This window comes from Loxodonta africana, chromosome 26 (assembly GCF_030014295.1).
Source record: "Loxodonta africana isolate mLoxAfr1 chromosome 26, mLoxAfr1.hap2, whole genome shotgun sequence".
Classification (NCBI taxonomy): Eukaryota; Metazoa; Chordata; class Mammalia; order Proboscidea; family Elephantidae; genus Loxodonta; species Loxodonta africana.
Window position 1 is genome coordinate 44,268,229 of NC_087367.1, and position 27,003 is coordinate 44,295,231.

Here is a 27,003-nt window from a genome sequence, read left to right on the forward strand (position 1 = left end):
AACATACACTTTCTGTGTTGTTGTTGTTGTTAGCTGCTGTCGACTCGGTTCCGACTCATAGTGATCCTATGCACAACAGGACGAAACACTGCCCCGTCCTGAGCCATCCTCACAGCCGTTGCTATGCCTGAGCTCATTGTTGCAGCCACCGTGTCAATCCACCTCGTTGAGGGTCTTCCTCTTATCCACTGACCCTGTACTCTGCCAAATACGATGTCCTTCTCCAGGGACTCATCCCTCCTGACAACATGTCCAAAGTATGTAAGATGCAGTCTCGCCATCCTTGCTTCTAAGAAGCATTCTGGTTGTACTTCTTCTAAGACAGATTTGTTCGTTCTTTTGACAGTCCATGGTATATCCAACACCACAATTCAAAGGCATCAATTTTTCTTCAGTCTTCCTTATTCATTGTCCAGCTTTCACATGCATATGATGTGATTGAAAATACCAGGGCTTGGGTCAGGCACACCTTAGTCTTCAAAGTGACATTTTTGCTCTTCAACACTTTAAAGAGGTCCTTTGCAACATATTTACCCAATGCGATGCGTCTTTTGATTTCTTAACTGCTGTCTCCATGGCTGTTGATTGTGGATCCAAGTAAAATGAAATCCTTAACAACTTCAATCTTTTCTCCAATTATCATGATGTTACTTATTGGTCCAGTTTTGAGGATTTTTGCTTTCTTTATGTTGAGGTGCAATCCATACTGAAAGCTGTGGTCTTTCATCTTCATTACTAAGTGCTTCAAGTCCTCTTCACTTTCAGCAAGCAAGGTTGTGTCATTTGCATAACACAAGTTGTTAATGAGTCTTCCTCCAATCCTGATGCCCCGTTCTTCTTCATATAGTCCAGCTTCTCATATTATTTTTTCAGCATACAGATTGAATAGGTATGGTGAAAGAATGCAACCCTGACACACACCTTTCCTGACTTTAAACCAATCAGTATCCCCTTGTTCTGTCCGAACAACTGCCTCTTGATCTATGTAAAGGTTCCTCATGGGCACAATTAAGTGTTCTGGAATTCCCATTCTTCCCAATGTTATCCATAATTTGTTATGATCCACACAGTCGAATGCCTTTGCATAGTCAATAAAACACAGGTAAACATCCTTCTGGTATTCTCTGCTTTCAGCCAGGATCCATTTGACATCAGCAATGATATCCCTGGTTCCACGTCCTCTTCTGAAACCGGCCTGAATTTCTGGCAGCTTCCTGTTGATATACTGCTGCAGCCATTTTTAAATGATCTTCAGCAAAATTTTGCTTGCATGTCATATTAATGATATTTTTCTATAATTTCCACATTCGGTTGGATCACCTTTCTTGGGAATAGGCATAAATATGGATGTCTTCCAGTCAGTTGGCCAGGAAGCTGTCTTCCATATTTCTTGGCATAGACGAGTGAGCACCTCCAGTGCTGCATATGTTTGTTGAAACATCTCAATTGATATTCCATCAATTCCTGGAGCCTTGTTTTTCGCCAATGCCTTCAGAGCAGCTTGGACTTCTTCCTTCAGTACCATCGGTTCCTGATCATATGCCACCTCTTGAAATGGTTGGACATCGACTAATTCTTTTTGGTATAACGACTCTGTGTATTCCTTCCATCTTCTTTTGATGTTTCCTGCGTCGTTTAATATTTTCCCCATGGAATCCTTCACTATTGCCACTCCAGGCTTGAATTTTTTCTTCAGTTCTTTCGGCTTGAGAAACACCGAGCATGTTCTTCCCTTTTGGTTTTCCATCTCTACCTCTTTGCACATGTCATTATAATCCTGTCTTCTCGAGCCGTCCTTTGAAATCTTCTGTTCAGTTCTTTTCCTTCATCAATTTTCCTTTTGCTTTAGCTGCTCGATGTTCAAGAGCAAGTTTCAGAGTCTCCTCTGACATCCATCTTGGTCTTTTCTTTCTTTCCTGTCTTTTCAATGACCTCTTGCTTTCTTCATGTATGATGTCCTTGATGTCATTCCACAACTCATCTGGTCTTTGGTCACTAGTGTTCAATGCCTCAAATCTATTCTTCATATGGTCTCTAAATTCAGGTGGGATGTACTCAAATTCATGTATTGGCTCTCATGGACTTGCTCTGATTTTCTTCAGTTTCAGCTTGAACTTGCATATGAGCAATTGATGGTCTGTTCCACAGTCAGCCCCTGGCCTTGTTCTGACTGATGATATTGAGCTTTTCCATCATCTTTCCACAGATGTAATCAATTTGATTTCTGTGTGTTCCATCTGGCGAGGTCCATGTGTATAGTCACTGTTTATGTTGGTGAAAGAAGGTATTTGCAATGAAGAAGTCGTTGGTCTTGCAAAATTCTATCATTCGATCTCCAGCATTGTTTGTATCACCAAGGCCATATTTTCCAACTACTGGTCCTTCTTCTTTGTTTCCAACTTTTGCATTTCAATCGCCAGTAATTGTCAATGCATCTTGACTGCACGTTCAATCAATTTCAGACTGCAGCAGCTGATAAAAATCTATTTCTTCATCTTTGGCCCTAGTGGTTGGTGCATAAATTTGAATAATAGTCATATTAACTGGTTTTCCTTGTAGGTATGTGGATATTATCCTATCACTGACAGCGTTGTACACTTCAGGATAGATCTTGAAATGTTCTTTCTGACGATGAATGCAACACCACTCCTCTTCAAGTTATCATTCCCAGCATAGTAGACTATATGATTGTCTGATTTAAAATCACCAGTACCAGTCCATTTCAGCTCCCTAATGCCTAGGATATCGATGTTATGTGTTCCATTTCATTTTTGACGATTTCCAATTTTCCTAGATTCATACTTTGTACATTCCAGGTTCCAATTATTAATGGATGTTTGGGGCTGTTTCTTCTCATTTTGAGTCACGCCACACCAGAAAATGAAGGTCCTGAAAGCTTTACTCCATCCACGTCATTAAAGTCAACTCTACTTTGAGGAGGCAGCTCTTCCCCAGTCATCTTTTGAGTGCCTTCCAACCTCGGGGACTCATCTTCCAGTATTATATCAGACAATATTCCACTGCTATTCATAAGGTTTTCACTGGCTAATGCTTTTCAGAAGTAGGCTGCCAGGTCCTTCTTCCTAGTCTGTCTTAGTCTGGAAGCTCAGCTGAAACCTGTCCTCAATGGGTGACCCTGCTGGTATCAGAATGCCAATGGCATAGCTTCCAGCATCACAGCAACATGCAAGCCCCCACAATACGACAAACTGACAAGCATGTGAGGGACAATTTCCATATGACCTAGCAATTCTTCTCTTGGGTATTAACCCTAAACCAAACTAAAACCCAGTGCCAACAAGTCGATTCTGACTCATAGCGACCCTATAGGACAGAGTAGAACTGCCCCATAGAGTTTCCAAGGAGCACCTGGTGGATTTGAACTGCTGACCCTTTGGTTAGCAGCCGTAGCACTTAACCACTATGCTACCAGGGTTTCCTGTATTGACCCTATAGCCATGAAAATTTATGTCTACACAAAAACCTGTACATCAATGTTTATAGAAACTCTATTCAGAATCACCAGAATTTGGAAACAATCCAAATGTTCTTCAACAAGTGAATGGATAAACAAACCATGGTATATCCTTACGATGGACTCCTACTCAGCATTAAAAAGGAACAAATTATTGATACACACAACAACTTCGACGAATCTCAAAAGCATTATGCTGAGTGAATGAAGTCAGTTTCAAAAGGCTGACATACTGTATGATTCCATTATTACTATCTCTCAATAGGAATGGAGAGTGAAGTTGACTCTAACTTACGGCAATCCCATGCATGTCAGAGGAGAACTGTGCTCCATAGGGTTTTCAATGGCTAACGGCTTTCTTCTGAGGAATCTCTGGGTGGACTCAAACCTCCAACATTTCGGTTCCCAGCCAAGTACATTTACTGTTTGCACTACCCAGGGACTCCTGTGAGGACCACTGATGGCCAGTGCTATCCCTGTTTCAGGTGATGAAGCTCTTCTGTATCGTGATTATGACGTGATTACACAAATGTATACAATTGTTAAAATTCATAGAACTATCCAGCAAAAGGAATCAAATAGTCTATACAATTTCAAAAATGAAATTTAAAGTCACAAAAAAAATTAATTAAAAAAATAATTTAATCAGGCAATAGCATAACTAGACAAATTCATATCCATTTACAAGTAGATGGTGGCTTCCACTATCTTCAGAGACTCTACTTTGAAATATTTTTAGATCATGTCATCTAAGCCTTCTTAATATTTACTGGATCTCTGTACATTTACCATATTCTTTTCATTATTCTCATATGTTTCAAGAGAGCTAGCACCAAATATAAATGGAAAATTACCTGTGACTTGTTTAATAATAAAAATATTGATAATATAAACATCCTTTTTTAAAACCTTACATATGCCATTATCTTCACTAAAGTGTATACATACAGATTCTCATAGTCTTCACAGCAAACCTGAGCTCAGGGTTATTACCTCACCATTGAACAGAGAGCAATCCCGAGGTCCAGAGAAGTCACTCTGTGAATAAACATGGAGCCAGAACTGTACAATCCAAGCTTTACTGCCAGCAGCTCTTAATAACTATGTATCTACAGCTATTTTCTTAAACAACAACAACAAAAAAAAATTTCTCCCTGGTTAGTTGAATGGTACATGAATTCACGGTTTAGTTTGCTTGAGGGGTTCTCAGGCAGGGCTAAGATGGGCTGCCCTGAGATTCTAGGAAGGCACAGGTGCCATCACCTATGTGTTAGAGACAGGTCCACTGAGTGAGGACTCTCGAAAAGTTAATTTTGTGGTCTTTTGTTTAGAAACATTATTATGAATTGAATTGTGTCCCCCAAAAAGATATGTTAAAGTCTCAGCCCCCATTACTTACAAACGTGACTTGTTTGAAAATATGGTCTTTGAAAAGGTTATCGGTTAGGTTATCATGAGGTCATACTGGAGTAGTATGAGTCCTAATCCTATACGACAAGTGTTCTCATAAAAAAGAAGAAAAATAGAGACAGGGAGACAAAGAAAGGACAGCCATGTGATGCTGCACCTGCAAGCCAGGGAGCACACTGCCCTCCAAGAAGCTAGGAAAAAGGCATGGAATGGTTTCTGTCTGAGCCTTCAGAAGGAACCAACATGGCCAAAACCCTGATTTCAGACTCCTAGCATCCCAAACTGTGAAACAATAAATTTCTGGTCTTATAAGCCACCCAATTTGAGGTGTTTTGTTACAGCAGCCCTAGGAAGCTAATACAGACTTAATGACAGAATCCGGTGATTTCTACAACAAGACCCATTCTCTCTTCTTATGTGCAGCCATCACCTTAAACAGCCACCAGCGCAAGGGAATGAACTAATTATAACCCTTTCTTCCCTGGCTCTATTTCCTTTTCTTCCTCCCTAACAAGTTAGTGTCAATGTGCATCATGATGAGACTTCCACTGTTTTCATTTTTGTTTATTTACACTCACAAGAAATCAAAAAATTACCTCATATCTTCAATGCACAGGGCACTCATTTCAGAATCTTTATATATCTGGGTCTTCAGTCCATTCACCTTATGCCTGGAGAAAATGTATCTTGAGAAAGAGACCCAATGACCCAGGTTGCCCTCCCTCCTCCTGACTGACAGATCTCCAGAGCCAGCTGTTCTGAGTACTCCAGGCCTCCAGAAGGAGCTTGGCTGAATGAATCACCACAGGCTGCTCTGTTCTAAACCATGGCAGAACTGTCGTGCCTGGCTGCTGTGGTGTCTGGAAACTTCTGTGAGTGTAAAGTGGGTTTGAAGAGCTCAGGGTCCGAGTGTGCCCTGTCCTAAGACTGGCTGCTGTTTCTCCAATCATGCATCAGGCAGCCAGAACTTGCTCTTGGGGGACATAATGACATGGGCTGCAAACAGGAAAATAAATCTCTGAATGAACCAAGAACAGGATAGAGTGAAAAAAGAGAGCTCTAAAACAGAGCTGGTGAAACAAGAATAGGGTAAGAGTGAAAAAGAAAACTCTGAAAGTGAGTTTTGATTTGTCAGGGTTTTTTTCCAAGCTGGTACTTCCTGCTGACTCAGCTGCTCAGGCATGGGAGCCTCCCCTCTCAGCCAGCCCTGCCTGGGAAGAGACAGCCTTGATTTCCCTGCTCCCCCTCACCAGAATAAATTATCAATAAAAGGATACACTTAAAAGTCCTCCAAATAGGCCACTATTGTTTACTGGGCTATTGAGGGAGTGAAAAAGATAAGAAGAGCTAGGGTAGGTGGAAGGCCACAGTGGGAGTGTACAAAAAACTCCCTGTCATTTCTTCTGTTTCCTCCCCTTTTATGAGGGAAGGTTAAGAAAAAGCCCCTCTTTGCCATTCTGAAGAAGCTTTGTTGCTTATTTTGTGAAAATATACCTCTCAAGCTCCCTCAGGGGCCCTCTCCCTGTCCCTTCCTCGCTGGCTCTTAAATGCCGGCTGGCGTGCACGGGGCTGGCCTCTCTGCTGTGCCGCTCTTCCAGGCTCACTCTCATTCTCTGGCTCTAATTAGCAACTGCTTTTTTATTTTTGTGTGCATGTTCAAAGACGAAGAGAGAAGGGAAGCGTGAAAGGGAGAAAGCAAAGGTCGGTGTGAAAGGAGAGACCAGATGGCTTCTCCCTCACCCTTCTGTGTGCCTGTGCACAGTGTTGGCAAACAGCACACAATGTCTGTCTACAGAGCCCTTTGTGGCCCAAAAGGAAGGGCCAGTGTGCAGATATAGGCAGGAAAGGAGCCCATGGGGGAAAGGCCTGAAGAGGCCTAGCCAGTGGGGGAAACCAGGGTAGGAAGGGGATCGACGAGGCCTTAGCTGAGGCCACTAACCCTGGATGTCCAGAGGCAGGCCCCTCTGCCTCCTCCTCCTGGATCAAGAAGAACTGACTGCATGAATGTCCAATTCAGTGTCCACGGCTGTGCCATGGCTGTCATCTGTCTAGGTAGCAAATTCATGGCCCCAAGGCCTGCAGAAAGTCCCAGGGGGCTACTGTTAATTCACATTTAGGCTCTACTGATATAAGGGGAAACCCTGGTGGTATAGCGGTTAAGCGCTATGGCTGCTAACCAAGATCTTCAGCAGTTCAAATCCACCAGGCACTCCCCAGAAACCCTATGGGGCAGTTCTACTCTATCCTGTAACAGTCGCTGTGAGTCAGAATCAACTCAATGGCAACAGGTTTGGTTTTTTTGGTGGGCAAGGAGTGGGCAGTAAGCACACCTTGATGGGAGTTGGGAAAGAGGGAAGGGGAAAGACCAATCTGAAGACTGTCCAAAGATGAGATACTCTCCCAAATAACAGAATTTTCATTAAAGGAAATTCTTAGGTAAGTGAGCAGGGTAAGTAGGTAGAGATACTCACAAAGGGGGGTGGGGGGAGTGGGTATTGTCTACCGGCAAGGTTGTGTCACCCTGATTGGTCCTATTACCAATCAATCTTTAAAAAATTTTTCCAAGTTTAGGTATGTTAAATTCAACTGTGAACAGCTCTGGCTTAATGATTCTTAACTAGTAGCCAAAATGAAAGATTTTAGAAAGAAAGGAGAGGTTGGAAGATTTCTCTTAAGCCAAGAAAAATCAAGAATGAAATTGAAGAAGCTGAAGAAAGCCACGTACGGTCCAGAAAAGAATAAATGAGAACAGAGAATCAGGGCATTCTACCAACACACAAACACACATATGCAAAAGCCACAGTTCTTTTTAATTAATGATCTTATTCTGGTTATATTTTTATCATTCTGATGACAAAAAGCATCACAACACTTGCAATTAATTTCAAGGATAAACATTTGATTTCCTGTATTTTATGATACGTAAAGAATTCACTTTTTATTGCAATTAGCATCTAGGGAGTGTCCTGGGGGAAAACACAAAAACAATGAATAGAAATAGGGAACCATTCATTAAAATTCTACCAATTCTCTCTTTCCGAATCAAGCCCAAAAAGCAGACAGACAAGAGAGTAGAATAAATGGAGGGAAGGAAAACAGGGAGACACATTTGGCCAAAGACGCAGAGGGAGGAAGACAAACAGAACCAGTGAGAAAAGAAAAAGCCCCAGTCACAAGCATCACCACATTCATATCAATGCAGGCATGTGTGTGACAGACACAGAAACTGGGCAGAAACCCTGAAATTGCCTAATTCCCAGAACAGGCAAATTGGTGCCAAGTTCATGATTTGGCAGGGCTCTTGCATATTCCATACAATTTCAATGAGAAGCCCTATCCATCTTGTGCAAAGAGCAGATTGTCATTTTCCAGTTGCAATACACACGTTTCACTGACCTTATGTCCTCTGTCAAACTGAGACATTAGCACCAACTTTCAGTGAAAAGAGTTTTGCGACGCAGCGACCATTCTGTTGTTTTTGCTTGTTATGTTTGTGCACAATGTGTCCCCATATTGGACAACAGAGAGACAAGGCTTGGGCCGTCGCTGGTTCCCTCCTCCATTTTGTTCTGCCATTCTCACACCCCCATGAATACACGCCTCCTCAGTGAAACCTCGGACTGACTTCTTCCAAGTTTACTTTACTTAGTGCTATTGGGATGTTTTCTTGCACATCCTAATGTAAAGCCTTTCTTTCTCCTCAGCTCATATCCTGCTTCCACAATTCTTTTTTAATGTGTTGTATTTTGTTTTACCAGATGGCACAGAGCAGGCACTAGGGATGCAAAAAGGTTTCAAGCATGGCCCCTGCCCATGAGGGGCTCAGGGAGGAAAGAAATGAGTGTATCAGCTGGGCATGGCCATGTAAGGTGGCAGGTGCTGTGACAGTGCCTTCAATTCATTCTCATCAGTGAACCTGGTTACTCCATGAACCTCCAGGCACATCCCTAAACCAACTGCCATCGAGTTGACTCCAATTCATAGAGAGTTGAGCCATGTCAGAGTAGAAGTGTGCTCCATAGGGTTTTCAAGGCTGATTTTTTGGAAGCAGATCACCAAGTCTGAGGTACCTCTGAGTGGACTTGAACCTTTAACCTTCCAGTTAGCAGCTGAGCGTGTTAACCTTTTATACCACCAGGACTCCCAGCTCATCCCTAGCCAATGGGAAATGAACAATTTCCATGAAATCTCCAAATGCAGATCAAACTCTGATGGCTTTTCTTTGGATATCTTAGTGAAGGCTTATATCTCAGTCCAAATGGAACACTGAAATCACAGATTCCAGCACAAATTACAAATATGCACCCAAGGGAATCTTGGCTCTTCTCCAGCTAAGAGGGAGTAGAGAAAGGGGGTAGAGAAGCCTTAGAGTCTTACGCTGTATGACCTTGTACAAGTTACTTGGCTTCTCTTGCCTCAGTATCTTCAACTGAAAAATGAAGAATGATAATAGTACACACCTCAGAGGGATTTAAGGGATAATGCAATTTGGCCAAGCATCTGGCACATACTAAGTGCTCAATAACTAACAGCCAAGCTGTGTGAGCACTTTAATGCAAGCTGGAAGCCAATCCAGAAAAGTTTGCTCCCATCCAAGTTATAACCATCAAAATAATCTGACAAAGAAATGTGGGACTGTTCTGAACAGTGAGTGTGTAAGCTGTTTTCTTAGGTCAGGTAAACAGGCAAGTCAGCATTCTTTTCAAAGGTAAGTTATTTGCATATTATCTTTATTGCTTTTTGTCATGTCTACATGCCAGGTTTTTAATTTATTATTTTTCTTTAAGTTTATTTACTTTTTAACCTAAATAGGTTTACTTTAAAAGGAAGTTTGGAAGGAAGGGAAGGAGAGGAAGAGAGGCAGGCTGGTGCAAGTAAGAGAGGTAGGGAGACCATGGCCCCAGAGAGGAAAAGCTGCCACCACAGAGGTGGAAAACAAAAGTGAAAAAGAGATGCCGGTGGAGGCAGCGAGCAGACAATACCCTTTGGTAGAAGCAGGGCCTGAGTTTTACCAGAGCTGTGGGAAGGAAGGTGCTCCTGCCTGGGGGACAGACACCTGGCTCAGTACAAGGACATGATTGATTCAGGCTGCTGGGGAGGAAGTAGCAGGTCTGGTGAGGAAGGGTTGGGGCTGAGGAAATGAAGAGGAGCTGGGTGCTGGTCTTATAGGCAGGGGCAGTCACTAGGGTTTGCTAAAGCCAGCAGGAGACCCCAGAGCAAAACCAGGAGAGTTAAAGGAAGGGATGTGGAGTGGACAGACTGAGCAGAAGGGCAAGAACTGAGAGAAGCATGAGGCCAGAGCAGGCCCAGGAGGGCAGGTAAGGAGGATGGGAAAAGAGCAAGGAGTGCTACCCAACAACCAGGCTGGGTCGGCATTTCTGAAGCTGGACCACCAAAATGGCAGGCTCTTCAACATCAAACATCAGCACTCATCCTGGTGCCATCTCCAGGCATCTCATCTGTCACGCTGAGAGACGATGAACAGGTCTGAGGCACAGGCCAAAGTACCCTGATGCTAGAGATGGGGAAGAACACACAAAGGGCGTGACGCAGGGTGGAGAGGCATGGAACAGAGCAGTGAAGGGCAGGTCATGTCACGGACTGAGCAAGCACCAAACTGTCTGCAGCACACACACTCACCTGATTAAATGATGCGTTACATAGAAAAGCTGTGTGTCAGCTCCAGAACAATTTATGGAACTTTGCTATGTTCAACGTCCCTCATAGCAAGACAAATGCAAATTAGAACTACAGAGGGATGCCATTTTTCACCTATCAGATTGGCAAAGATAAAAATGATTGATATTTTATTATGTTGGCAAAGGTCTAGGAAAGAGAAACTCTAATACATCGTTTGTAGGAACAAAAAACGGCAGAGAATGCCTTTTTTGGAGGAGGATTTGGGAATATCTATCAAAATTAAAAATTCATACACTCTGATTTCACAATTTTACTTCTAGGAATTTGCTGCATTCCTCATCCTAAGGAAAGTGCTCGGCACATAGAAAGCCCTCGGTAAACAGTCATGGGACAAATGAATTGATGAGTGTGTCTCACAGACATACATATGAGTGCAGAGATGAATGCAAGGATATTTGTTGCAATATTGTTCAGAAATACCAAAAGACGGGAAAAACTCAAATGTATACAAATGTTTTTGTTAGCTGGTCCCCGACTCATGATGACCCCATGCACAAGAGAACAAAATGCTGCCTGGTCCTGTGTCATCTCCGTGATCAGTTATTGATTGGACCGTTATGAAGCACAGGGTTTTCACTGGCTGACTTTCAGAAGTAGGTCACCAGGCCTTTCTTCCTAGTCCACCTTAGTCTGGAAGTTCCACTGAAACCTGTTCAGCATCGCAGTAACACACAAGTCGCCCTGACAGACAGCAGCAGCTGCGCATGAGGGGCATGTATGGGTGGGCAGTCAAACCCAGGTCTCCTGCTGGAAGGCAAGAACTCTACCACTGAACCCCCACTGCTCCTGTATATAAACATGGGACTGATTAAATCAAATAAAGTACATCAGTCAGTGGAACACTACACAATCACTGGTAAGAATAAGGCAGATCTTATATATGATAAAGCAAAACTCTTGTCACTTCCCATTGTTAAGTGGGAAAGAAAAAATAAAACTAGGTGCAAATGTTGTATGGTCTGCTCTATGTGGGTGGGGAAAGGCTATGTCTATATTCTGGGTGTACAGATGCATGGCCCTCTCTGCAAGAAAACCTTAGAAACTGTAACCCTACCTTAGTGAGGGACCAGTGTGGGAGGGAGATTTGCTTCTCACATGCATTACCTGTTGAAAACATTTTTTAATAAGGGAGTATTTGCATAAAAGCTCCACCCACCTCAGGGTCTGAAGCAGTGGGCCCCTGATTCATCTCCATACAAGGAAGACGGGCTCCAAGATGATCTAGGTGCCTCAGGAAGTATGAGTGTCCCTTCGCTGGAGGTGTTTAAAAACAGGCTTTGGGGCCACTGGGGGAGAATGAATAAGGAGTTATCTGGTGGGCAGGACCTTAGGGGCCTTGTCTTGTTGGGAGGTGCTCTGCTCCATTGGGCTCTCCAGGGCCACAGTCCTCTGGACATTGCCATGTGTCACATGTCTGTTGTAGAGGACCCTGCTGGCCACACCTCACTGTCTTCCCTGGCCTCCTCCAAGGGCTCCTTATTACTTGATCTATCTCCTGCCTTGCCCTCTCCATTCTATGTCTATTCAGCCTCTAGAGTGGGGTTCTACAAATATTAATCAGATTATATCACTCCCATACTTAAAACCCTTCAAATCTTCCACACAGTGTTATTATAAAAAGAGAAATCTAACTATGCCCAAAAGATCCCTCTGACCCAGCAGCTTACTCCTCTCCGGACCTGCGCTTTGACCTACTCCCCTGGTCCCTGCCCACGGTCAGCCTCACTGTCTCCAGCTCACTGGCTCCTGTGCTCTCCCCAGGGATGCTCTCCCCTCTGCCCCTCTGTCTAGCTCACACTCACTCCTCCCTCAGAGCTCAGTTCCTTGCGGAAGGCTTCTCTGCTCACCTTCCCTCCCCAGCTGGGCCAGAGTCCCCTAAAAAGTCCTCCTAGAACTTGGTACCTTTCCCCTGGCCCTTGTCCCCTTTTCCCTGCACCTATTGTTGGGGTACTCGTTTAACAACTGGTTGCCTCCCCAACTCGAGGATGTGCCTCCGAGAGTTGGGGGCCATGAGGGTCTCTTCACCACATTATCCCCAAATCCTACACCAGTAAGTGTTCAATAAGTACCTGAAGAATGAACGAGTATGGATGGATGAACCCACATGACTTCGAGAATGGAATCTAACTTGAGTGAGGCCTGGGGAAGTCAGAACTGCTAGGACGATGACCAGAGCAAGCCCCCAGAGGCCATACCCTGAGACCAAGTGACTCCAGCCTCCACTTGGAAGGTATGCTGCTGCTGGGTCCACTCCCAGTGTGGACTACACTGAACAGAGGTCTGGGACAAGCCAGAAAACAACAGGCCTGTTTCGTCATCCAGCCCTTCTCACCAACTGGGACCTGCCCTCAGTGAAAAGCCTCCTTTGTGGTAGGCTTGACTCTTTCTGGCTCTGAGTCTCTGTCTTGTGATCCCAAGAGTCCTGGATGATCTCTTGAGACTCCTCACAGTGCGCCTTCCCTTCACCAACCTCTCCAGGGGCCTGCTGTGGCACAGCTGACTTCCTCCACCCTCCCCGGCCACACAGACAGGGGAGGAGGAGCCCAGCACACTGCAGCTGCACAGAGGCGTCCTGTAGCAGCTGGGTGGGCCCACAGGAAGGTGGAATGCTCTCTGATGTATGGGAGAACTCCTGGGACGCAAAGCAGACACAGAGCAGACACTAAACCACATTGCCCGGCTTCGCCTACCCTGCCTCATTAACTGGCCCTTGAAACAAAAGTAGGGGCTCAGCTACCTTACCAGGTAACTAGTATTCAAGCTCTTAGCTCAGCCAGCAAATGATGTGTAGATAGGACACCTAAAGGCAGAGGGCCCTCTCCCAAAGAAAGATCTCTCTCAAAACCCGATTTGCAAAACCAGTCTGGCTCCCTGGTGATTTGCCAGTGTCTGCGATCCGTTCCGTCTCCATGTGCAACAGCCGCGGACTGGCTCTTTTCAGTCTTTTTTGCCCCATTCACTGAGGGAAGAACTGAGATCTGGGAGCACTGGGGCCTTGTCAACACAGCTTGTCAAAAGCAGTGAAAATACTCTCAGAGGTCACCTTTCAGCCAAATAATAGGTTGGCCTATAAAATAACCAATAACACTCGTGAGGAATGTGCTCCTCAGAACAATCAACTATATGAGACCATATGGGCAACACTTGTCCAAAAGCAAAGATGAGAAGGCAAGGAGGGGCAGGGAAACTGGAGGGATGGAAACAGGGAAGACGGGGGGAAATGGAAAGAGTACCAACACATTGCAGGGATAGCAACCAATGTCACTGAACAATCTGTGTGTGAATTGTTGAATGGGAAACTAATTTGCTGCGTAAACTTTCGCCTAAAACACAATAAAATGTTCAAAAAAGAAAAGCAGTGAAAAACAGAACTCGGAGCACCAGTGCTCCCAGGACGCAGGACAGAAGCCATCCAATCGCACTCCAGGCAGGCGTGGATTCAGTAGGATTTTTCTTCTCCACCCTTCATGCTGAAAAGTGGCCAATCCCCCCTCCATAAAAGGACTTTGTGCAGATATTTGTGTTCCCATTCTACAAAAAGGGGCTGTCCAGCTGGAGCGAGAAATGGGGACAGAGAGTGAAGGGAGGGAGTGTGCCCTCAGCCCTGATCATGCTGGGGTTCGGCCTGTGGGGGCCGACGATGCAGATTAGACACCACGCCCAGGCCTGCTTCCTGCAGTCCCCAGCTCCCCACTGAAGCAAGTCGCACAGAATAAGCTGACACCACCCAAAGCCTCAGACCTCATCCTTCCCTAGGGTACTTGGGGTCTCCCTGAGAGACACCTTGCACTACCTGGATGGTCCACAGCAGGTGAGCACATCACAGCTCTCTGGGGACATCGGGCTGCCGCCAGAGGGGTTAAAAGCAAGATGGTGATAGTTGACACCGAATCACGTACTGCCTCAGAAATGTACAACCACAGAGCATGGCACCAGGGAGCCACCAGGACCCCAAGAAAAAGCAAGGGACAATAGAAAGACAGAAGAAGAGAGAGTATTTTTGAGGGAACAGCAAAGGGAAGTCTGATATTCCTGAAAACACATGTTATGTTTTGAAGGATGATTAATTTCAACAAATCCACTCTCAGAAGCAAGCAGATGATGCCCTCTCTGGACCCGAGTTCTAGTCCCAGCTCTGACATTAACTAGCCGTGGCTCACCGACTGGTGCCCAGATACCCTCCAGGCCACCTTCTCTGGGTAAAGGAGGCAGACAGAATAGATGGTCTTGCAGCATTCCCCCACTCCCACCCCAGCTCTGGACAGATCATGGTGAAATAAATACAAGAGCAGGCCCTCAGCTAGACTCCTAGCCCAGTGACAAAGCCATGGCCTACACTCCGTTAGTAATAACCACATGGTACCTTCACCATCATCTTTGATAATAATATTTCTAAGTCATGGGTGAACAAGCTTGAGGCAAAATGTGGACCTCCACCCAGGGCACCTCTGAGGTATGGAATATCACCAAGTCATTCTCAGTGACTCTAGCAATGACCTGGGGGGATCGAGATTTTTTTGGTAGACGCCAGTGGAATGTGGGTGCTTGTGTCACAGAAAGGCGGTGCAGCAGGGGTGGTGCAGAACACAAGGGAACTTGGAGCCCAGGATTCCCTCCTCCACACCCTATGCCATGTGCAGGGTCCAGCACCAGGCATCCCGGCCTGGCCCGCCACAATCAGCACTGCAGAGGGGCATCCCTCCAGCTCCATTTGCTGTTGCTCATGCCTGTGTCACAGCCCATTACATACGGCCAATTACGTCTGATGCCTCTCTGGGTGGCACTGGGCAGGGCCGCCGTGGGAAGAAGAGGAGGCCCGAGAGGTTTCTAAATGAAGTAGCCTATTGGGAAATCCTATTATGAAGCTCATCTTACATCATTGTGGTGATAATAACCCTGGCCTCCCCTGGCCCTGAGCAGAGCTGGTCTCCCTGGGGCCTGAGGGGAGGCTGTCTGGGCTCTGGCCTTGCCTCTCACTTACCAGCCAACTGCTGATGGGCCAAAGAGAACAGAGACAGCGCCTCAGTGCCCCTGAATGTGGCTGCCAGCACAGAGGACACAGACACATACACATACAAACACACATGCACACATACGAGCATACACATACAGACATACACACCTTCACACACACACATACATACATGCAATCATATACACATACACACCTTCACACACACATATACACAACACCCATGCATACACAAATTCACACACACACAATACACATGTGCACATACACATTCACAAACATATACATACATACACACAGGCCCAAACACAGATACACACACATACACAAATACAGGCACACACATACTCACACATGTACACAGACACACACAGGCACACACATGCTTGCACATGTACACAGACACACACACATACACATAGGCACACACATACTCGCACATGTGCACAGACACACACAGGCACACACATACTCGCACATGTACACAGACACACGCATACACACAGGCACACACATACTCGCATGTGTACTCAGATACACATGCATACACACAGGCACATACCTGTCACACATGTATAGACACACACACACGATCCTTGGGGTCCCCATACCTTCTCTTTCAGTACCTCAGGATGAGGAGGCAGGTAGGACCCCAGAGCTGCAGCCAGCAACCCTAAGGGAGATAGAGGTAGGCCCTAGAAAGCTTTTTTCAAGAGGAGCTAAATTGGACACATTTTCTCAACCTTCGAATCCTGCAGATTTTCCATCTCCACTTCCCTAGGCTTATAAAGTGGCTCACCTCAGCTGCTCAAGTTGACAAAGGCGCTGAAACCGCTGAATGCCCCTTGGGTTTTCAGGCATGAAGGAATTTACATGTAGGTGAAAAATTACCAAAGAAAAAAAGTCCCCATGTGGAGTTGGGGGAGGAGTGAAGACCACAGGGAAGCAGAGTGTCTAGCTTCATAAGAGTGGTGTGAGGGTGTTGAGACAGTGCCTGAGAAGAACCGTGTGAGGATGCTGAGATAGTGTGGGTCAGGTTTGCAGCCCTGGCTCCCCGGGAACAGGGAGAGACAACACATGCAGCCAGAGGCGCGATCATTGCTCTGTTCTTCTTTCAGAGCTGTGAAACCTCTGCTGGTGCCCAGCATTGGGATGGGCTTCACTGACCTGAAAGCCCCTGGAACAGCCACACACTCTCCCAGGACCCTCAGTCCTGACTCTGACCTGCAGGCCCTGAGCAGGACAACAGCGTCACCCCTGGTGTCTGAGGACACTACTGAGTGACCCAGCTGGTGCTGTCAGCTGCAGGGAAGGTGGCTCTATTCTGTAATCCCATACAGTCTGCCTTCACTTTCCCCTTCCCAGAACCCTTTGGGCTTCCTGCCAGCTTAGGTGCCGTGTCCTCCTGCGTGGCCTTCCCATGCCCCAGCCTCTACTCAAGGTGCAAGAATGCTCTGAGCTGTCCCCCTCTTGCTGGCTTACAGGCCTTGTTCTCAGACCATCCAGCCCTACCCCTGTTCCTACAGGCCTCTCTCCCACACTCCCCCCATTGTCCCCCTAAGGCTGTCAAGTCCACCCTGTCTACAAGTCCCATGGGCCAGCGATGCCTTCAGTGACCTCCTCTGAGTGCCCCTTCTTCTGGACTCCTGCTTCATAGATGGCCCTGCCTGTGGTTTACACCCAGGGTCCCCAGTCTTTTAAAAAATCCACATGCCTAGGTCCCACCTCAGACCTATCCAATCACAATTTCAGAAGGGTAAGGCCTGAGGCTGTTATCTGATAAACTTTTGGGGTTTTGGATGCCCACCTGGAGTCAAGAATCCCTGGTTCAGACAGCCATTCTTCTCTCTCAGACTTGGGGAGTCTTTTCTCTCTACCTGATCTCCAGCTGCCATAGACCATGCTACCTAGACCACTGGCTTCAGGGTGGGCCACACCTTTCCAACTCATGTTAACTGACCCACTGACCTGTTGAGGGAAAGTAAATCACCCTATGTGCTGATTTCACTGGTTCCTGTTTGAAGATCCTGGAGCTGGGCCTGGAGAGATGCCAGAAGGTGATGACTGGGCGTTTAAGACTCCTGCTAACCTGCATCTTATTCCAGAATCTTATGCCCTTAATAACCAGAGTCAGATAGTGAGCTTAAGCACTTAAGAGCAATGACCCCTGGCAATACATGGTATTGCTTGGCTTACAGAGCATACAGAACATTCTCATATCCGTGAACCTACCTGATTTCCAGCAGTACTGCATGGCTGTCAATGGAACAAGACTTACCTAAAACCACGTAGTAAGCTCAGAGCCAAGGCAGGACTAAAGCTGGTTTCTGCCTCTAGGTTAGACCTCTTCCACCTGGGCACACCCTCATCTTCATTCCTTATCCACTTTCTCTTCCCCTTTCACCCATCTCCATCCCCCAGTAAGTGACAGCCCCAGAGATGAAGCCTCAGTGTGTGCTGCAGCACTCATGGACAGTGCAGTGTGCTGTGGCCACCACTGCCGCAGGCCCCAGGGAGACCTCTACGGTGGTGAGCAAAGGCCAGCCTGGACATCCACAGAGGTAGGGGCAGGGAAGGGTGGCAATGAGGATTATGTATGGAACTGTCATATCCTGAGTCCCAGCCTCTGCCAATGAGGTAGCTCCTTCTGGAAGCTCTAAAGACTATGTCCTGGTAGAGAACTCCAGACCCTCAGAGAGAGCTCAGGGTCCAAGCTGGTCTAAGTCCCATGTGTACATTGCTCCAGCTAGAATCCAGCTTCCCAGAGGCCATCCCCACACCTGGACCCCTTCAAGGGCACCCATATAGGACACTACAGCCCTTAGGCATCTACCAGACAGATAAGGGCTTAGCCACACCAGGTTTCTTCTAGCAACTGTCAGTCCTAGCCCCACTACCCTCCCCCAGTCCAACCTCAGCTGATGCAGTATTTTAGGTTCTATAGAACAGAGAGAGAATGCAAAGTGCTAACTCTTGGCCTCCCTGATACAGGGAGAGTTAGGCTGATGGAGCCAACACAGAGACTCAACCTAGTCGCCAACCTTAGCAGGGAGTGGATAAAGACAAAGCTGTGATTTCTCATTAATCCACTATATTATGAGCATAAAACTTCAAGCTGGGGCAGAGGTTCCATTTTCCTAGCGATTAACAACTTCACAAACGTATGATGGGGTCAGAGTCACTGATGGGGTCAGGAGACTGCTATGAATCTGCCTGATGCATCCAACCTGTACGTGCGGAAACACAGGGGTGGATCACCTAATAAACAAGGTATGCATGGACGAGAAACCATGTGCAACTGCGCACTACAGAACAGTAAGTAAACACAATTAAGCTGCTTCGTACCATGCTTACTGGTTAATCCATCCCTGCCACAAAGGATACTTTGGGAACAGGTCTCAGGCCAAGGAGTCCTCTAGAAACCTAGGATGAACCACTGCACATCCTAACGCCGAAGCTCTGCGCAAGATCTCCCCAGGGCTTCCTCTGTCCTCCCTCCCACGCTTCTCCTCTCACCGCTGTCTCTCCTAGCAACAGAGCTGCTCTAGGCCAGGACCACTCCTAATTGGTCTCCAAGCGCCTCAGCACAACCAAGCGGCTGGTCACCACGACTTTGACAGGAAAGGGCTTATCAGATGCAAAACGAAAGTCAAGAGAACAGAGTTCTCTGCCTAGCATGAAAGTCTCTCCCTCCAGAAACATAACACACACCTGGCAGCAGAAAGGATCTTTTTCCCCAAACGTCAGAGATTCAACACACACAAATGCCCAGATCCAAGTATCCAGAAAGATCAGTACAACTGTGGGAATCAGAGAGCCATCCAGGCTTGGCACAGCTGGGCTCAGGCGCATCAATTCTCGGTGCTGGGTTGGGAGAGACTGGCTCGTACTTCTTCTCAAGTCTTACCAGGGATCTCACTGCTTCACACCCACAGTTGCCTGGCATTCATCATTTCCTGTGTTCCTGGTCTCATAAGAGTTGGCTGCATAGTGAGCCCCCCCAAAACTGCTGTGAAAGGTCACAGTACCACCTGAGAGCACAGCATGAGCACTCAGATGAGTGGGTACCTTCGCACGAAGACACACCACAGGGACCAGTCGCAAGCCTTTCCACATGCACTTCCCACCCCCTACCAAAAGTATAGGGCCTCCCAAAGCCCCCTTCTACGTCTGAGGGCCCCCTCACCTTCGTGGGGTAGCCTGCTGTAGGTCCTGAGCGGGGAGGTCTGGCTCAACCATCAGGCATGGTTAGCAGCAGAACCAAGGCCGAAGGATTTGGGGAGAGTAGCCTGCAGTTCTTAAGACAGGGACAAAGGAGGATCTCTGTCCATCTAGGGCACTGAGCTGAGCCAGGCTACTAAGCCATAGGACCTATGATGCCACCTGACTTGACACCTCCGGCTCTGGGAAACACTGCCAAAATGTGGTTCACTATACCTCTGGAATGGCCAAGTGGCAGTGCCCTGGGCTCCCCACTTCTCCCACTTCCCAGTAAGTTTGCAAAGAGCATTTTGCAAACCCAAGCCATGTCCACAATATTCCTAGACTAGGAATGTCCACCAAAACTCAGGAGGGGGTTGGGGTTGGGTAAAGAGAATGGAAAGAAACAACTTGGATTTACACATTCATCCCCACAGGCCCTCCCAGGACAACCACAAGAGGTGACTGTCAAGCAGCACAGACAGCAGAACCCTCCTCAAAAGATAAAAGTCCCAATTAGTTCCAACATAAATGAGAGCCTGTTCCCAGAGTCCCAATTAAATCAGAACCAATCAATGCTTGCTCCAGTCCCTGCTGTTGCGCTCAGGAAATAATGAGAAAAATGAAAGTGCCCCGGCCAGCGAGTGAGGCATGGCAGCCCTTTGAAAACAGGAGACTCACCAGCATGACCGCTACAAGTATGCCTGGCCGCTGCTGCACCTGTGCCTTTAAGAACACAGCCTGGCGCTGTGGTCCCCAAGCCAAAGGGGGCTCCTTCCACCCCACTCCCAGCCAGTGGGACAAAGAGAAGCTTGGTGGGATCAGGCCAGGCTGGTTTTAAAACTGTCTGCCTTGATTCATCACTTGGTCTGGCACTCTCTCTCCTCTGTTTCCACACCATCCATCACGGGTACCATAACGAAGAAATCCAATAAAGACACAAAGGCGCAGCTCTCCACGCTCAGCAGGCCTCAAAAAGGCTATGTGAGTGCCCCGGCCCAGGCAATTAGCTGAGTTCAAAGGATCGCAGAGCTGATGGGCATTAGTGATCCCGTGCTGGGCGCTGTGCCTGCAGGTGTTTGGGGACATGGTAAGTGGAGGAGTAGCTTTGCAAAGGCTGGTCTAGGGCTCAGGTGTGGGGATGCTAACAGGGAGACCAGCCGGCACGATGCTCACAAAGGAGGAGCTAATACATTCCCCGAGTTCCAAGTTGTCTCCAAAGGACAGGTGAAAACCCTAGTGGCACGTTATGGTCAACGTGGTCATTTCTGAGATCTATGTGGGAAGCCTTGTTCCTAAAGAAATCTGAACCTTTGAAGGCCAAAGGCAAATTGTAAGAAAGAAGAACATTTTTCTCTTTCCCAGGCCTGGCCTCCCCCAAGTTAAGCTTCCATCCACTTAGATATGCAGTAAGCTGTGGGGTTCTCCATGCCCTTCTATTCACTCCCAGAGCAGACTGAGCCTGGAGTCAGTTCACCACATTTATTGCCACGTGTTGGACACGGGCTCTCCAGGGTGAAGAAGAACCAGTTTAAACACACAGTGTTCTGACACCCCCAAGCTAGAAAGTTTGCATCATTCTGCATTGCTCAGAAGCAAAAGGTAATACAACTCATGGTACAGTCCCACCCCTATTCCAATAGCACCATCTCCTTCTGGGATACACTGTAAAGCCAGGCCCCGTCTTTGCCCCAGGGTCTGACATCTAGGCCCTGGAGAGAGATAGCCAAGCCAGAGGGCTTTGAGTTAATGAGCCACATGGGTTCAATACCAAGTTTAGTGCTCTGGGAGTTGGACTAAAATGAACGAAAATATTTTCCAAATTCAGCTACTTCTCAATTACCCTTGAGTGAATTGTCCACGATAACCCAAATTCTCCATGCCCCAGGTGCTTGGGGCTGGATGCAGGATGCTGGGGGTGTGCCTGTGTATGTGTGTATGTGTGTCCCAGAACTAAATATAACTGAGTGGTTATTAGGTTATTATCCATTCTTCGGAATTGTCCCCATCTCGTCTTCCCACCATGAATAAGGGACAACCTGGTTCGACACAATTGGCAAATGATCAGGCCTAGCACTGGGGATGGAGGTTCTCCAAAGCTTTATAATAAAACACTAGGTTCCTTCTGTCCCTGTGTGACCCAGAGCTGGAGGGTGGGAGAAACTTGCAGACTCAGTGTTACCCAAATTAGGCAGGGAGCAGAAGCCTCAGAGGCCCCAGGCTTACCCTTGCAGGCCATGCTGTTCTCCGGCTCATAACCAGGCTTGCAGGTGCAGCGTCCAATGGGCACCATCCACTCCCCATCCCCGTTGCAGTAGAGTTTGATGGGCACGTCTACTTCCTCTGCGTTGGGGATGCATGTGCCCCGAGCAATCACCAGAGATGTGCTCTCGGCCCCTGTCATGGTCTCTGGGAACACTGCAAAATTTTGCACAATGCTGGGACACTTTTTGAAGAATACACGGACAGAAAGGAGAGACATACAGGCTCCATAATCCTGGAATGCAAGGTAAAAACCATTCCGAGTAAGAGGACCAAAGCTCCTGACTTCTGTGTTGACCTTCATCAATCTTCCCCCAAAGTCCACTTGGGAGAAGCTCTCATCTGCAGCAATGGTGTCTACTTTGAGGTAGGGGGCCTCAGACCAGAAGGCTGACTTCTTGGTGGCAATGACTGAGTCAGTCTCATAGTAGTACAAGTTGAAGGTCTCTTTGCAGGATCCTGGGACATTGGGGAGGCTGCTGCAATCTCTCACAGTGAAGCGCATCTCTGTGTAGATGCGATGAGCCCCTCGACGGTTAATGAAGGTGGTGAGCAGCCAGTTGTTTTGGTTGGGCTCGAAGACGTTGCACACCTGGTAGGTACGGATGGTGTTCAGGTTTTCATCGTAGCCACTGACTTCTTCCCACTGTACCAAGCAGGCCACACACATGCAAAAACACAAAATAGAGAGTGAGAAGACAAAAAGAGGCAGGGCAAAGGATAATCCTTGGGCTGAAGGGGGCCTGAAGAGCTCACCAGTCCAGTCGCTTGACTTGAGAAATTAACGCATCTAGCCCAACCTTAAGGAGCCCTGGTGACACAGTGGTTAAGCACTCAGCTGCTAAGTTCAAATCCACTAGATGCTGTGTTGGAGAAAGATGTGGCAGTTTGCTTTTGTAAAGATTTAAAGCCTTGGAAACCCTAAGGCACAGTTCTAGCCTGTCCTCTAGGGTTTCTATGAGTCAGAATTGACTCAAAGACAGTGGGTTTGGTTTTGGTTTAACCCTACCTTGTTTTTAAAGATCTCCTTCTCTGCAACTCATTCCAAATTATAACCAACTTCATTCTAGAAAGCCTTCCCTCATCAAACCCAAAACTCTCGTGCTATGACTACGGCTCGTTATATTCAGTTCCCCTCTCCATGGGGACAACTTGCAGCCTTCAGCCCCTTTTAACGGCAAGAGCTTTATTCCTCAGTGCCACAGCCTTTACTCTCAGTGGTGAGTTTGGATTAAGGGTCCAATTACGTAACACCTTCACCGTGGAAATCCCCTTCTCTGGTCCTCATTTGTTTATGGTGATGAGACTCCTTTATATCTCTGAAAAGTATATGAATATAAAGCATTTCAGAACTTCTCAACCAACTTAGATTCTCACAAACTTTTGTTTTATAACACTGCTTTCTTTGAAAGAGCCAGACTATAAAACTGGTAAGACTAGAGGCTGCTAAGAGAGATTCTTAACAAAGCAAATGAGCTTCACTGTGTGCAAATTTCAAGCAAAAAATGTGATGGAGGAGAATGTTGGAGGGTGTTAGGGAGTAAAGAAAAGCTTCTTACAAGGGAGGTAATCATGACTCACCGTGGAAAAGGGACTCTGTTTTTAGTAGCTCTGCAGACTACAAGAAGAGGGGAGTGACGCATTCATTGAAAGAGGCCTCTTCAAACACATTACCTACTGTAACCTTCCCAACAACTTTGATATGTTGGTACTATTATTCCCAATATACAGATGAAAGGAAATCCTGCAATTCACCCACGGTTACGTAGTTGTAAGGGGAGAGAGAGAGGAGAGGAATAGAGGGGCTTCAAATGGCCAAAGAAATTCAACTAATAAGAACTTCTAGATTATGTCAGTAATCAGCAATAAGAGGGGCTCATAAAGGTATCACTTCCTTAACTGAGCGACTCTGGGGCAAGGGTCAAAGAAGAATCGCTGGGTCATTCTTCCTTGTGCTGGGACAGTTAAGAAGCTCAGAGGACAGCTGCCCACGCCTGATCTCAAGAACTGAGAGAATTCCCAAGAGATTTTAATCTTGAAAAAAAACAAGGGGCAGAAGAAATTAAACTTTCTAAAGGGAAAAGAGAAAATGGATTAAGATCCTTAACCATTCAGCAGTGGTTACAGAGGTAACCAAATTATACCCCTTTCTCTAAATATTGTATTGTGTCAATTGTTTATTGTTCACAGTGTGGGGTTTAAATATATCAACTATAATTCTTCACTGACGAAGCTAAAAGCCAACATGTGTGCATGGGAAATGCTGCTGTTGCTTCTTGCACAGGGAGGAGGTGAACAGAGGCAAGGCTACCCTTCACATTTGTGCCAGGGCATTCTAAGACCAGGCATGGTGCTGAGGAAAAAATAGGCATGTGGAGAGACGGCCCTGCACACCTAGGCCTGTAAAGCAACCTCAGGGCTACTCCTGCTGTCTGGGCCCCTGCCACTGTGGCACATGAACTGCCATCTACCCACAGCCCCTCTCTCTCCAGCTCCCCCCAGCACTCTCCAGCCTGGAGTCCTCAGCGAGCTCCTTAGGAGATACCTGCACCAGCTCCAGGGCATGTAGACCACTCTGATTTTCTGTCATAGATAAATTCTGAGCTCCCTGGCGAGGGACCTTAGAGCCCGTCCAACACCTAATCCTCAACCACCATTCATGGTCCATCAGCCAGGAGCTCTCTCTGTTCCACTTTACTTTTTGGCAATGCCAAAAGGCTTTAACTTTCCCAAACCCACAACTCTGTTTCCCACCTCCAAGCCTGTTCTCCTGTTCATCCATCTGTTCTTCTTCAGTTGAGTAACTCCACTTCTGGAAAACCTCTCGATTACCCATTCATGCTCCTCATGCTGGATTGGATACCCCTCCTTAGTGCATGCCCTGTGCTCCTATACCACTATGTCCACCACTTTTAGAATATGGACACACTCAGTGTGTGGAATAGCCCCCAGGAGTTAGTGAGCCCATGAGGGCTGTGGCTGAACCACTGCAGTTCCACATCCCCAGCCCAGCACACAGTGCCTGCCTAGTGCCTGTTTGTGTGGCTTGCCTGTTGGACCTCCTTGCTCCCAGGTCCCACCATGGGGCCATTGGAAAAGAGCAGTCATGACTCAGCAACTCAGGTGGAGTATAAATTCATGCTGTCAGTCCTCACCTGGGCCCTGGACACTGTCAGGTAAAGCTTTGCTTTATTTCTTATTGATTCTCTAGATATAGAAAAAAACACTTTTTATTCCTTCTTGAATACTGCATTATGTTCTATTTAAATGTGTTTGTTAAAGTTACGTTCTGCTTGCCTGGTTTTCTGGACCCAGAGAGCAAGTAGGAAGAAGTCACTGGCGGTTATTTTAGATCAAATTCTCAGACCTCCCTCCCTTCCCATGGTTGTTTTGGAATAATATTTTCACAGGCGACCCCTATGTTACTTTTAAGGTGTAGCGAAAAGCCCCCATTTTCTTGAGTGAAGGGTAGGTTTCTTCTACTGTTCTGCAATTATTTAAGCATGACGGGCCTCACAATCCATTCTTTCTGCTGGGCTGTATGAGGTCTCATCACAAATGTAGGGCCCCTTTGTCAATGCACAAGTGAGGCATGTGGCCCCATTAGGGTGGGGACCTATGCCAGCAAAGTTCTTGACCCACCAAGGCTGGTCCAGCTTGCGTGGGAGCAGGACAAAAGCCCATCACGTGTGACTCACCTTGGCACTGAGATTGTCACCACCAGTGGGTCCTTAAATAGAATGAGGAGTTACACACTTATCAGGCTGAGGATATTCATCTTAGAAAATGACATTGATTGGTATTGTAAGACCCAACAGAGGTAATTGTTTCTAGCATTAACCACTCTGGGTCTCAGTTTTCTCATCTGTAAAATGAGGAATCATACTGGGTGACCTCTAGTCATGAAAGTCTACAAATCCAATTGATTTCATGATCACTCCTGAGGGAGCGATCAAAGCAAATTAGGTGGAATATAGCTCTGTATTCAAAGAGAAAGGGTAGCATTTGAGAGAAAGGAAAATAACTGCCTGTTGTTCGGATAAAGGCCATCATGGAGTCTCACACTGATTTCTCTCCCTCTTTCATTCTTCTCCTGACAGTGGGTGCTAGAGGGACTGGGAAACTACGAGATCTGAGTGAGCTAGAGGGGGTATAAGTGATTTCTGGAGCAAGCGGCAGTTAGGATTGGGGCCACTGAAGAAAGAGAAGATTTGGGTAACTCAAGATGAGGGAGGGACAAACACTGTATTTCTTTATGATACTTGGAATCAGTTTCACTGCTTTATACTTATACTTCATTCATTCATCATTAAAAAAAAAGTTACCAAATGCCAGCTTTATGCCAGGCATTCTATTAGCCACTGGGGATACAGCAATATGAAGCTTATAATCCAGTGAGAGAAGCAGAAATTAAACAAACCGTTATTAAAATAACTAAATAATTACAATTGTACTAACTGCTGTGAGAGAAAAATCACAGGCGGCCAAGAGAGGGGGTGCACCTGATACACAGAGGGGTGTCAGGGAAGACCCTCCAATGAGTGGATAGGGGACAATGGACAGAAGCTGGCAGGAGAAGTGTGTGCCTACTAGGGTTGGGAGGGGGCAGAGGGGAAGAGAATCTAGGCCCAGGAACAACAAGGGTGATGGCCCTGTGGTGGGAAGAAACAGCCTGGCACAGTCAAGGAACAAAGCTGTTATGGCTGACGAGTCATAAAAAACTAGAGATGGCAGGAATGAAGACAGAGGGGTAGGTAGGTTAGGTTGAGAATTTTTAATCTCATCCCAAGAGTAACTGAAAATCATTGTCAAATACTAGGGAGGAGCATTACAAGTGGTCAGATCTAAGACTTTAAAAGGTCTCTCTGATGCAAAGTAGAGAATGGATTAGAGGGCATGTATGTGCAGGAGCAACGGGGGGCTGTCGTAGAGGTCCAAGGTTCCCTGAGTGGCACAAATGGCTGAGCACTCGACTACCAACAGA

General features: G+C 46.7%; 1 protein-coding gene across 3 annotated transcripts in view; it reads right to left on the minus strand.

Annotated features, from left to right (window-relative positions):
- EPHB1 (EPH receptor B1) overlaps positions 1–23,390 on the minus strand; it is a 438,525-nt gene extending 415,135 nt beyond the window's left edge. For all 3 annotated transcript variants that reach the window (XM_023538823.2, XM_010599498.3, XM_064277288.1), the window contains exon 1: positions 21,984–23,390. In XM_023538823.2, the coding sequence (XP_023394591.1) occupies positions 21,984–22,689 (706 nt within the window). In that variant the 5' untranslated portion in view covers positions 22,690–23,390. The remainder of the gene's footprint in view (positions 1–21,983) is intronic.
- Positions 23,391–27,003: the final 3,613 nt, after the last annotated feature.